At 36.4% G+C, this 14,592-nt stretch overlaps 1 protein-coding gene across 1 annotated transcript in view; it reads right to left on the reverse strand.

Moving 5' to 3' along the window:
* Positions 1-272: 272 nt before the first annotated feature.
* The window catches only part of LOC137239663 (uncharacterized), a 118,551-nt gene continuing 104,231 nt past the window's right edge, over positions 273-14,592 (reverse strand). The window contains exon 2 of the mRNA XM_067765218.1: positions 273-879. Coding sequence (XP_067621319.1) covers positions 361-879 — 519 coding nt within the window. The 3' untranslated portion in view covers positions 273-360. The remainder of the gene's footprint in view (positions 880-14,592) is intronic.

The raw sequence follows: 14,592 nt of genomic DNA on the forward strand, positions 1-14,592 counted from the left end.
CGTTCGTATGAGCAAGGCAACATTTGACCAACTTTTACAAAAAATTTTGCCACTCATAACGAAACGGGATACAATAATGAGAGAAGCCATTCCCCCTCATCACCGCCTTGCTTTAACTTTGCGCTTTCTAGCTAGTGGCAATAGCTTTGAAGACTTAAAATTTTTGACAGCAATTGCGCCCCAAACGATTGGGAAAATAGTTACAGAGACTTGTGATGCCAAAATAAGTCACTTGAAAGATTTTATTAAGGTAATTATTTATTGATTAAATTATTTGTTTTCGACTAAACAAGAAAAGTTTCATGTGTACATATGTGTGTCTGAAAATTATTGGTTTTTTGAAGTAAAAATAAAAATAAATTATTCGTCCGTTTCAAACGATGCAAAGAAATTTTGTAAGTTTTCTACCGAGTTCGAATTAATGGATGATGTATCTTCAACGATTCGTACGTTTTGTGTGACTTGAGGTGACATTCTACTACTGTTTATGGAAGAGCCGCTACTTAAAGGAGTCGGAACTCTTATTGTATAATTCTGCATGTGTTGGGGCACCACGTAGTTAAGTTGCGTAGACGTGCGCATTGGGTATTGCGGAATGACATTTGGTGTTAATATTTGACTTGGGTTAAAAACATTTTGGATTTGAATCGCGTGTCTAAATTCCAATGCTCCCAAGCAACCTTGAAATAAAACATCTGATATGATTTTTCGCGCAATCGTTTTCTGGGAGGCCTCCATTTCACTATATTGCGAAGCCCACGATTGAGCCAAGAAGTCACCTTCTGTGGGTTCGCGGCTGTTGGCAAGTCTCTCGCATGCAATTTTAATAAGTGTATCTTCTTCAGAAACTTTTCTTTTGCTTGGTCGAATAGTGAATTCCTAAAAAGAAAGATTTATAAGTTTTTCATTACTTTTCAGCTTCCACAAACAGAAAAATATTGGAAGGTAGAAGCGAAAAATTTTGATGCACGCTGGAACTTCCCAAATTGTATAGGCGCAATTGATGGAAAACACGTCAATATAACAAAGCGACCTGAATCTGGAGCTTTTTATTATAATTATAAAAAAATTTTTCCATCATTTTAATGGCAGTGGTTAATTCTAATTACGAATTTTTGATGGTGGATGTTGGCCAAATGGAAGAGCGTCTGATGCCGGTCTTTTTAGCGAAACAAAATTTTTTTTATCTCTAAAAAATAAAACATTGAAAATTCCTGACCCTCAGCCGCTTCCAAACTGCGAAGAAAAACTACCATTTGTATTCGTAGCTGACGATGCTTTTCCCCTATTAGAAAATATCATTAAGCCATTTAGCCACAACACACTCAAGGAAGAAGAAATAATTTTTAACTACAGGCTTTCTCGGGCGAGAAGAATTGTTGAAAACTGTTTTGGCATTTTAGCATCAAGATTTAGAATTCTCCTACAAACTATTAATTTATCACCAGAAAATGTATGAAAATTGTGTTAACCTGTTGCTACTTGCATAACTTTTTACGGAGGCAAAATGAGGAGACGTATTTTGAAGGTGGATTCGATGTTGAAGAAACAGATCCCGGAGCGATAGAATACGCCGATTGGCATAATGACCATGGACTTACAGCTCTTCAAGCTTCAAGTGCAAAGAATGCATCCAATTTAGCAAAAACTACTCGAGAAAAATATTGTAATTATTTTAATACAGTGGGAGCAGTTCCGTGGCAGAACAATATATTAAATATAAGAAAGTGAATCATTTACGGAATAAAAACAAAATGAATGTTTGTGTTCACAAAAAAAAAAGAAGCAATAAAATTTGGACTTTGCAAATCGATACTCGACTTAATTTATAACCACCCATACCATCACCGCCATATGCGTGTGCGTGCATGTACATGAACGTGTATGGGTGCCTTTTGTCAGCACTCATGCATATGCATGTCGGGGTTGATGTGTGGGTGCCTTTCCCCTTCAAAACGTAGGATTTTGCGGGTCAACGGTTGTCGCTTTCGATACAAGCGGCTTCTTTGATTTCAACAGCCATCCTGTAAGCATCTGCCGCCGGCGATCTCTGCCGTAGTCACATACTCACAAGGTAATATATTTTCCTGTATATCTCTTATTTACCCAATAAAACATATCATTATAACGAGATATTCTCGTCTGCTCTTTATTTATTCAAAATACAAGCCGCTCACTGAGATCGACCTCGGTGCCCACCTACCTTCAGGAGCAAACGCACCCCGGCCGAACATTTGGACCTATCTCCCCGAGAAAGGAATTAAAGCGCCTATATACAGTCCACCTCACAAAATATCATAGCTGACCGCACCACAAATCACAAAAATTTATCCGGAAAAGCATTTGCCCACCAACAGCTATACAACACAAAATTGGAAGGTTATATTAGGCCTCACATCAGCGCACATATCGTCACATATCACCAAAACGTGAAAATTAATATTATTCAACTTAAGTGAAGAAATGGTTTCATATTTTACGCACCTTTTTCTCAATGACCATTCGATGTCGTCCACGCGCCGCAAAGAAAGAAAGAGCAACGAAAAAAAAATGCATTCGATGCAGGTCCCATTTTTTTGTTCCAATTCATCAGAATTTTCCATTCAATACACATATGTGTGTATGATTGTTCTTTTGCCGTTGACATATTTGTAACCAACGTATGTCCCCATGTAGGTATGTATGCCTACTTGGTTCGGCACATTACATTAGTGTTGCATTAAAAGAGGCAAGCGGGTACCGAAAACCTGCAAAACACAAAATCGGGATCGGCCGGTTTTTCTTTTTTTCCCATACGGTCTCCCCATTACATACAAACACATAATAAAACGAGCAATACAACATTACAAAAATTATCCTCTTATAAAAAAAAAATATATAAACTTTTTTCTTTTTTTGTGCATTCGGTTTCCATGGTTTTATGGGCTCGTTTTTTTTTTTGGGCCGGGGGCAGGAATTGTTGGTTGTCAACAATAAACACCTTGAGCACTCCTCAATGAAGGGTTCGGTACAAAAACAATCCGAGTCCCGAAATGAGATAAAATCAACTTTTCTACGGCACTAGTGCGTCAGCTCGCATGACAAAAATACATAATGTATATAAATTCGCATGCTATAAATTCACCACATCAGCTCTATCAAAAAAAAAAAAAAAAAACACGCGACAGGGTGGTACATTGGTACGTAACATTTAGCATAAAGGTACATGCAGATAGAACCCGCCGTTAAGAGCTTCGCAAATCTGAAAATTCTGCTTCGTTTGCACTTGATCTATTTATTTTAACATACTTTTTTACAAAATAAAATTTTATTTTTACAAATCGCAACTCCGTTGCGCTAAAAAGAAAAGTTTCGCTTCCAGGCACCGCCAAACATTTATAAATGTGAGTCTACCCACGCAATCATAAAATATCTACTGACTAACTTAAATACGGAATGATTTGGGTGGGTGGCTTGGAATCATGTCCTTTCCAACCTCCCACGCTTATCACCAAAACAAGTAATTTTGCGCGGGTGGCTTGAAATCACGTCCGTTCCAACCTCCCACACACCGCAATCTTACTAGTTTTGTTAAATATGCATAATCTGCTCGAAATCACGTCCATTCCGACAGCACTAATAATCATCACCCAACCAACCTCACGGACAGTCACCCTGTCACCTCAATAAGATGCCACACCACCATCAACAAAAAAAAGCAGTCGCCCGCGAGCGACACGATACGTTAGATGCTGGAACGGAGACTTCGACCTCTTCGTCCAGCCCAGGAAAACCTAAACACAAAAACTGCGAGTCTGGAACGAAGACCTCGGCCTTAACGTCCAACAAAAAAATGTTGCCAGTCTGGAACGGTGACCTCGGCCTCTTCGTCCAGCCTTATTGGCCTTCGACCATACCTATATTACTTTATGAATTTCTATATTTAAGAGTTACGTATAAGCCAGTGGCATTTCTAACTGGGTCCATCGCAATATGCCAGTAAATGTTTCTTTCTTTTCAGTTTCTCTTAGAAAAACATAATAATTGAAATTTAATTATTATAAGCCGGTGTTAAGCTCATGAATTCTTAAATATAAGTATAAACTGAACACGCCATTAAACAAACATACATAAATATGTACAACTGAGCCCGAGTTTACAAAGCTTCTCATTCGCAACGAAGAAGAACTTTACAAAAACAAATCTACATGGCACACAAATTCATATAGAGGCAAAATGTCTCAATTGTATTGTTAGTGTAGAAATGAGAAAAACTGAATTAAGCATGAAAACAAATACCAGCAGGATGGCCTAGTGGTTAAAGGCTACTGCAGTTTCACCATGTGATTCACGGTTCGAATCCCGGTGAAACCTTTGATAACATTACAAAATTGCCTGATGATGATTACGTTGGCGGTTTTCGAAATGGGTCCATCGCAATATCCCAGTAGATGTTTCTTTCTTTTCAGTTTCTCTTAGAAAAACATAATAATTGAAATTTAATTATTATAAGCCGGTGTTAAGCTCATGAATTCTTAAATATAAGTATAAACTGAACACACCATTAAACAAACATACATAAATATGTACAACTGAGCCCGAGTTTACAAAGCTTCTCATTCGTAACGAAGAAGAACTTTACAAAAAGAAATCTTCATGGCACACAAATTCATATAGAGACAAAATGTCTCAATTGTATTGTTAGTGTAGAAATGAGAAAAACTGAATTAAGCATTAAAACAAATACCAGCAGGATGGCCTAGTGGTTAAAGGCTACTGCAGTTTCACCATGTGATTCACGGTTCGAATCCCGGTGAAACCTTTGATAACATTACAAAATTGCCTGATGATGATTACGTTGGCGGTTTTCGAAATGGGTCCATCGCAATATCCCAGTAGATGTTTCTTTCTTTTCAGTTTCTCTTAGAAAAACATAATAATTGAAATTTAATTATTATAAGCCGGTGTTAAGCTCATGAATTCTTAAATATAAGTATAAACTGAATACACCATTAAACAAACATACATAAATCTGTACAACTGAGCCCGAGTATACAAAGCTTCTCATTCGCAATGAAGAAGAACTTTACAAAAACAAATCTACATGGCACACAAATTCATATAGAGACAAAATGTCTCAATTGTATTGTTAGTGTAGAAATGAGAAAAACTGAATTAAGCATGAAAACAAATACCAGCAGGATGGCCTAGTGGTTAAAGGCTACTGCAGTTTCACCATGTGATTCACGGTTCGAATCCCGGTGAAACCTTTGATAACATTACAAAATTGCCTGATGATGATTACGTTGGCGGTTTTCGAAATGGATCCATCGCAATATGACAGTAAATGTTTCTTTCTTTGCAGTTTCTCTTAGAAAAACATAATAATTGAAATTTAATTATTATAAGCCGGTGTTAAGCTCACGAATTCTTAAATATAAGTATAAACTGAACACACCATTAAACAAACATACATAAATATGTACAACTGAGCCCGAGTATACAAAGCTTCTCATTCGCAACGAAGAAGAACTTCACAAAAACAAATCTACATGGCACACAAATTCATATAGAGACAAAATGTCTCAATTGTATTGTTAGTGTAGAAATGAGAAAAACTGAATTAAGCATGAAAACAAATACCAGCAGGATGGCCTAGTGGTTAAAGGCTACTGCAGTTTCACCATGTGATTCACGATTCGAATCGCGGTGAAACCTTTGATAACATTACAAAATTGCCTGATGATGATTACGTTGGCGGTTTTCGAAATGGATCCATCGCAATATGACAGTAAATGTTTCTTTCTTTGCAGTTTCTCTTAGAAAAACATAATAATTGAAATTTAATTATTATAAGCCGGTGTTAAGCTCACGAATTCTTAAATATAAGTATAAACTGAACACACCATTAAACAAACATACATAAATATGTAAAACTGAGCCCGAGTTTACAAAGCTTCTCATTAGCAACGAAGAAGAACTTTACAAAAATAAATCTACATGACACACAAATTCATATAGAGACAAAATGTCTCAATTGTATTGTTAGTGTAGAAATGAGAAAAACTGAATTAAGCATGAAAATAAATACCAGCAGGATAGCCTAGTGGTTAAAGGCTACTGCAGTTTCACCATGTGATTCACGGTTCGAATCCCGGTGAAACCTTTGATAACATTACAAAATTGCCTGATGATGATTACGTTGGCGGTTTTCGAAATGGGTCCATCACAATATGCCAGTAAATGTTTCCTTCTTTTCAGTTTCTCTTAGAAAAACATAATAATTGAAATTTAATTATTATAAGCCTGTGTTAAGCTCATCAATTCTTAAATATAAGTATAAACTGAACACACCATTAAACAAACATACATAAATATGTACAACTGAGCCAGAGTTTACAAAGCTTCTCAGTCGCAACGAAGAAGCACTTTACAAAAACAAATCTTCATGGCACACATATTCATATAAAGACAAAATGTCTCAATTGTATTGTTAGTGTAGAAATGAGAAAAACTGAATTAAGCATGAAAACAAATACCAGCAGGATGGCCTAGTGGTTAAAGGCTACTGTAGTTTCAGCATGTGATTCACGGTTCGAATCCCGGTGAAACCTTTGATAACATTACAAAGTTGCCTAATGATTATTACGTTGGCGGTTTTCGAAATGGGTCCATCGTAATATGCCAGTAAATGTTTCTTTCTTTTCAGTTTCTCTTAGAAAAACATAATAATTGAAATTTAATTATTATAAGCCGGTGTTAAGCTCATGAATTCTTAAATATAAGTATAAACTGAACACACCATTAAACCAACATACATAAATATGTACAACTGAGCCCGAGCTTACAAAGCTTCTCATTCGCAACGAAGAAGAACTTTACAAAAACAAATCTACATGGCATACAAATTCATATAGAGACAAAATGTCTCAATTGTATTGTTAGTGTAGAAATGAGAAAAACTGAATTAAGCATGAAAACAAATACCAGCAGGATGGCCTAGTGGTTAAAGGCTACTGCAGTTTCACCATGTGATTCACGGTCCGAATCCCGGTGAAACCTTTGATAACATTACAAAATTGCCTGATGATGATTACGTTGGCGGTTTTCGAAATGGGTCCATCGCAATATGCCAGTAAATGTTTCTTTCTTTTCAGTTTCTCTTAGAAAAACATAATAATTGAAATTTAATTATTATAAGCCGGTGTTAAGCTCATGAATTCTTAAATATAAGTATAAACTGAACACACCATTAAACAAACATACATAAATATGTACAACTGAGCCCGAGTTTACAAAGCTTCTCATTCGCAACGAAGAAGAACTTTACAAAAACAAATCTTCATGGCGCACAAATTCATATAGAGACAAAATGTCTCAATTGTATTGTTAGTGTAGAAATGAGAAAAAACTGAATTAAGCATGAAAACAAATACCAGCAGGATGGCCTAGTGGTTAAAGGCTACTGCAGTTTCACCATGTGATTCACGGTTCGAATCCCGGTGAAACCTTTGATAACATTACAAAATTGCCTGATGATGATTACGTTGGCGGTTTTCGAAATGGATCCATCGCAATATGACAGTAAATGTTTCTTTCTTTGCAGTTTCTCTTAGCAAAACATAATAATTGAAATTTAATTATTATAAGCCGGCGCTAAGCTCATGAATTCTTAAATATAAGTATAAACTGAACACACCATTAAACAAACATACATAAATATGTACAACTGAGCCCGAGTTTACAAAGCTTCTCATTCGCAACGAAGAAGAACTTTACAAAAACAAATCTACATGGCACACAAATTCATATAGAGGCAAAATGTCTCAATTGTATTGTTAGTGTAGAAATGAGAAAAACTGAATTAAGCATGAAAACAAATACCAGCAGGATGGCCTAGTGGTTAAAGGCTACTGCAGTTTCACCATGTGATTCACGGTTCGAATCCCGGTGAAACCTTTGATAACATTACAAAATTGCCTGATGATGATTACGTTGGCGGTTTTCGAAATGGGTCCATCGCAATATCCCAGTAGATGTTTCTTTCTTTTCAGTTTCTCTTAGAAAAACATAATAATTGAAATTTAATTATTATAAGCCGGTGTTAAGCTCATGAATTCTTAAATATAAGTATAAACTGAACACACCATTAAACAAACATACATAAATATGTACAACTGAGCCCGAGTTTACAAAGCTTCTCATTCGTAACGAAGAAGAACTTTACAAAAAGAAATCTTCATGGCACACAAATTCATATAGAGACAAAATGTCTCAATTGTATTGTTAGTGTAGAAATGAGAAAAACTGAATTAAGCATTAAAACAAATACCAGCAGGATGGCCTAGTGGTTAAAGGCTACTGCAGTTTCACCATGTGATTCACGGTGCGAATCCCGGTGAAACCTTTGATAAACATAATAATTGAAATTTAATTATTATAAGCCGGTGTTAAGCTTATGAATTCTTAAATATAAGTATAAACTGAACACATCATTAAACAAACATACATAAATATGTACAACTGAGCCCGAGTTTACAAAGCTTCTCATTCGCAACGAAGAAGAACTTTACAAAAACAAATCTACATGGCAAACAAATTCATATAGAGACAAAATGTCTCAATTGTATTGTTAGTGTAGAAATGAGAAAAATTGAATTAAGCATGAAAAAAAATACCAGCAGGATGGCCTAGTGGTTAAAGGCTACTGCAGTTTCAGCATGTGATTCACGGTTCGAATCCCGGCGAAACCTTTGATAACATTACGAAATTGCCTAATGATTATTACGTTGGCGGTTTTCGAAATGGGTCCATCGCAATATGCCAGTAAATGTTTCTTTCTTTTCAGTTTCTCTTAGAAAAACATAATAATTGAAATTTAATTATTATAAGCCGGTGTTAAGCTCATGAATTCTTAAATATAAGTATAAACTGAACACACCATTAAACAAACATACATAAATATGTACAACTGAGCCCGAGCTTACAAAGCTTCTCATTCGTAACGAAGAAGAACTTTACAAAAAGAAATCTTCATGGCACACAAATTCATATAGAGACAAAATGTCTCAATTGTATTGTTAGTGTAGAAATGAGAAAAACTGAATTAAGCATTAAAACAAATACCAGCAGGATGGCCTAGTGGTTAAAGGCTACTGCAGTTTCACCATGTGATTCACGGTGCGAATCCCGGTGAAACCTTTGATAAACATAATAATTGAAATTTAATTATTATAAGCCGGTGTTAAGCTTATGAATTCTTAAATATAAGTATAAACTGAACACACCATTAAACAAACATACATAAATATGTACAACTGAGCCCGAGTTTACAAAGCTTCTCATTCGCAACGAAGAAGAACTTTACAAAAACAAATCTTTATGGCGCACAAATTCATATAGAGACAAAATGTCTCAATTGTATTGTTAGTGTTGAAATGAGAAAAACTGAATTAAGCATGAAAACAAATACCAGCAGGATGGCCTAGTGGTTAAAGGCTACTGCAGTTTCACCATGTGATTCACGGTTCGAATCCCGGTGAAACCTTTGATAACATTACAAAATTGCCTGATGATGATTACGTTGGAGGTTTTCGAAATGGGTCCATCGCAATATGACAGTAAATGTTTCTTTCTTTGCAGTTTCTCTTAGAAAAACATAATAATTGAAATTTAATTATTATAAGCCGGTGTTAAGCTCATGAATTCTTAAATATAAGTATAAACTGAACACACCATTAAACAAACATACATAAATATGTACAACTGAGCCCGAGTTTACAAAGCTTCTCATTCGCAATGAAGAAGAACTTTACAAAAACAAATCTACATGGCACACAAATTCATATAGAGACAAAATGTCTCAATTGTATTGCTAGTGGAGAAATGAGAAAAACTGAATTAAGCATGAAAACAAGTACCAGCAGGATGGTCTAGTGGTTAAAGGCTACTGCAGTTTCACCATGTGATTCACGGTTCGAATCCCGGTGAAACCTTTGATAACATTACAAAATTGCCTGATGATGATTACGTTGGCGGTTTTCGAAATGGGTCCATCGCAATATGACAGTAAATGTTTCTTTCTTTGCAGTTTCTCTTAGAAAAACATAATAATTGAAATTTAAGTATTATAAGCCGGTGTTAAGCTCATGAATTCTTAAATATAAGTATAAACTGAACACACCATTAAACAAACATACATAAATATGTACAACTGAGCCCGAGTTTACAATGCTTCTCATTCGTAACGAAGAAGAACTTTACAAAAACAAATCTTCATGACACACAATTCATATAGAGACAAAATGTCTCAATTGTATTGTTAGTGTAGAAAGGAGAAAAACTGAATTAAGCATGAAAACAAATACCAGCAGGATGGCCTAGTGGTTAAAGGCTACTGCAGTTTCACCATGTGATTCACGGTTCGAATCCCGGTGAAACCTTTGATAAACATAATAATTGAAATTTAATTATTATAAGCCGGTGTTAAGCTTATGAATTCTTAAATATAAGTATAAACTGAACACATCATTAAACAAACATACATAAATATGTACAACTGAGCCCGAGTTTACAAAGCTTCTCATTCGCAACGAAGAAGAACTTTACAAAAACAAATCTACATGGCAAACAAATTCATATAGAGACAAAATGTCTCAATTGTATTGTTAGTGTAGAAATGAGAAAAATTTGATTAAGCATGAAAAAAAATACCAGCAGGATGGCCTAGTGGTTAAAGGCTACTGCAGTTTCAGCATGTGATTCACGGTTCGAATCCCGGCGAAACCTTTGATAACATTACGAAATTGCCTAATGATTATTACGTTGGCGGTTTTCGAAATGGGTCCATCGCAATATGCCAGTAAATGTTTCTTTCTTTTCAGTTTCTCTTAGAAAAACATAATAATTGAAATTTAATTATTATAAGCCGGTGTTAAGCTCATGAATTCTTAAATATAAGTATAAACTGAACACACCATTAAACAAACATACATAAATATGTACAACTGAGCCCGAGCTTACAAAGCTTCTCATTCGCAACGAAGAAGAACTTTACAAAAACAAATCTACATGGCACACAAATTCATATAGAGACAAAATGTCTCAATTGTATTGTTAGTGTAGAAATGAGAAAAACTGAATTAAGCATGAAAACAAATACCAGCAGGATGGCCTAGTGGTTAAAGGCTACTGCAGTTTCACCATGTGATTCACGGTCCGAATCCCGGTGAAACCTTTGATAACATTACAAAATTGCCTGATGATGATTACGTTGGCGGTTTTCGAAATGGGTCCATCGCAATATGCCAGTAAATGTTTCTTTCTTTTCAGTTTCTCTTAGAAAAACATAATAATTGAAATTTAATTATTATAAGTCGGTGTTAAGCTCATGAATTCTTAAATATAAGTATAAACTGAACACACCATTAAACAAACATACATAAATATGTACAACTGAGCCCGAGTTTACAAAGCTTCTCATTCGGAACGAAGAAGAACTTTGCAAAAACAAATCTACATGGCACACAAATTCATATAGAGACAAAATGTCTCAATTATATTGTTAGTGTAGGAATGAGAAAAACTGAATTAAGCATGAAAACAAATACCAGCAGGATGGCCTAGTGGTTAAAGGCTACTGCAGTTTCACCATGTGATTCACGGTTCGAATCCCGGTGAAACCTTTGATAACATTACAAAATTGCCTGATGATGATTACGTTGCCGGTTTTCGAAATGGGTCCATCGCAATATGCCAGTAAATGTTTCTTTCTTTTCAGTTTCTCTTAGAAAAACATAAGAATTGAAATTTAATTATTATAAGCCGGTGTTAAGGTCATGAATTCTTAAATATAAGTATAATTTGAGCACACCATTAAACAAACGTACAAGAAATATTCACTTCTATCTGTTCATAACCGCTAATTTTTCATCCTAGCTCAGGTGGCATGCTGAGCAAGTCGGAAAGGATTCCCGGCCATTTGCGTCGCAGACGAACTCCTCATCTAGATTAAGTTTAGTGTGTAAGTTTTATATTAATTTTTCTTATTTCAGCAGAGGTCATTGGCGGAAAACGATGTTGCGTATCGCAAGGGGGGCCGGCATGTTTAGGCAGGATGCCTAAATGTTCCGCATCTGATTGCGATCCCCAATGCAACTCTGCAAATCCATACTCAATACTCGACTTAATTTATAACAGCCCACACCATCCCCGTTATATGCGTGTGCGTGCATATACATGCACGTATATGGGTGCCTTTTGTCTGCACTCATGCATATGCATGTCGGGGTTGATGTGTGGGTGCCTTTCCCCTCCAAAACGGAGGATGATTTTGCGCGTCAACGGTTGTAGCTTTATATACAACCTGACTCCTTGATTTCAGCCATCCTGTAAGCATCTGCCGCCGGCGATCTCTGCCGTATTCACATATTCACAAGGTAATATATTTTCCTGTATATTTCTTATTTACCCAATAAAACATTTTATTATAACGAGATATTCTCGTCTGCTCTTTATTTATTCCAAATATAATCCGTTCACTGAGATCGACCCCGGTGCGCCCACCTACCTTCAGGAGCAAACGCACCCCGGCCGAACAACTTGAATGCTTATAACTTTTGTATTAGCCCATCGAATTTGTTGATTGAAAATTTTTTTTTGTGTAATAAAACAGAGCTTAGAGAGAAAAAAAATCTGCAAAAAAATAAAAAGTTTTCGAATTCCTTCCTCGCAAAGTACAATTTTTTTTATATTTTTACAAAAAAAATTTTAAAAATCCGTAATGATTGTTCGTTATCTTTGAATCTGCAGGGCCTAGCAAAAAGTGTTGTATGCACCGGTTTGGAATTTCTCAATTCGTTCTTATATATATGATTAGGTGGACCCAATTTTTTATTTTTTTTTTGAAAAACGGGAATTCGTAAATATTTCAAAAACGTTACCATATGATTAAAACTAACCTTGATTTTCGGAATCAGGGGGTGATTTTACATAGGAATTTCATAATGGCGTCTCTGGTGCAGAAAAAAAATTTTAATTTGTGATACAGTGTTATTGTTAGGCCTTGATACGAGCCCGCGATCTTACAATTCAGTAGGCTGACATAACATAAAAAATTGTTGGTACATCCCAAAGCAAGGGGAAAAGGTGTCAATTAAGAAAAAATATATATTAACAATAATAGTGATAAAATAATTATTGTTAGGCCTTGAGCTCGATTCGAACCTGCGATCTTACAAATCATTTGTTATGGTCCACTTGTGAGATTCACATTCTGAACGTTCCGTAGGGAAGATCAAGGCCGTACTAGGGGGTTAGAGGTGTTTGAACCCCCCAGGGGGTTATATTTAAAACACCGGCAAAAGGGCCAAATAGCTAATCGCCGTGGCAAATGAGAAAGCCCGATAAAAATTCGCGAATGTGCCTATAAAATAAAAGGTTTAATACTTTACAATAATCTAGTGACGATAATTGTGAAAAAAATAAGATTTTGGCTTTTTTCTGTTCGGGTGTTGAACGGGCACAAACTAGAGGAACTTGATTGTGAAAATATCTAGAAATTCATTTACTAACTGAGGTTATATTCGCATGAGTGGCTAACTAAGCAGCGTAAATGCACATATATTTCAAAAGCGTTCAATTTTTGTGCTATCGGACGTTGAAGCGATTTTCCAAGACTTGGGGTTGCGAAGGAAATCACAATAAGGCGAATTACATACAGTGAGTAGAGAGATAACAGCGAACCAAGCAGTTCCTACGTGTGGCGCAACAAACAAATTTACTACACAAATTGTTCGCATTACGTCTACGATAATTACAATATACACCGCCAATAGCTTAGTAAAATTTGGTTTACCCTATATCCAAAATGTGACTGTGTTCCGGAACTGAAATTTCAAAGAGCGAACTTTTCCGTTCATATCTGGTTCGCTCAACATTAAAGAAGGAAGCCGTAAGTAGAGCAGTGCGCAAGAGAGTAATAAAAATCCTAATCCCAGTAAACGCCCACCCCTACGCTCTACATTAAGTTATAATAGTATAACGCCGAAGTCACTTCGGCCAGCGTAATAGGTGCCACACGCAGTGACCATAAATGCCATTTATTCTACTCTTTTTTCTCTTCCCAGGAGCACCCCAAATATCACAGAATCAACAGTATCGTGAGGTCTAAGCGCTGAAACCTGTTACAAAAGCCGCCAACAACAGCACGCGCTACCACCATCAATACCGCCAACAACCGTGCGTTAGCACCATCAGCAGCGCAACACTGCGCGCTACCAGCAACAACAACAGACCGCACCATAAAGGCGGCCTCGTACTAGGAACAACAACACCAGGCTGCACCATAAAGGCGGTCTCGTACTAGCAATAACAACACCAGGCCGCACCATAAAGGCGCCCACGTACTAGCAACAACAACACCAGGCCGCACCATAAGGCGGCCTTGTACTAGCAATAACAACACCAAGCCGCATGCTGCGACAACAACAGGCCGCACCATTAAGGCAGAATTATACCACTAATAACAACACCAGGCCGCACCATAAAGGCGGCCTCGTACCAGCAACAACAACACCAGGCCGCACCATAAACGCGGCCTCGTACTAGCAATAA

The sequence above is a fragment of the Eurosta solidaginis genome, chromosome 1 (assembly GCF_040869045.1).
Source record: "Eurosta solidaginis isolate ZX-2024a chromosome 1, ASM4086904v1, whole genome shotgun sequence".
Taxonomy (NCBI): Eukaryota; Metazoa; Arthropoda; class Insecta; order Diptera; family Tephritidae; genus Eurosta; species Eurosta solidaginis.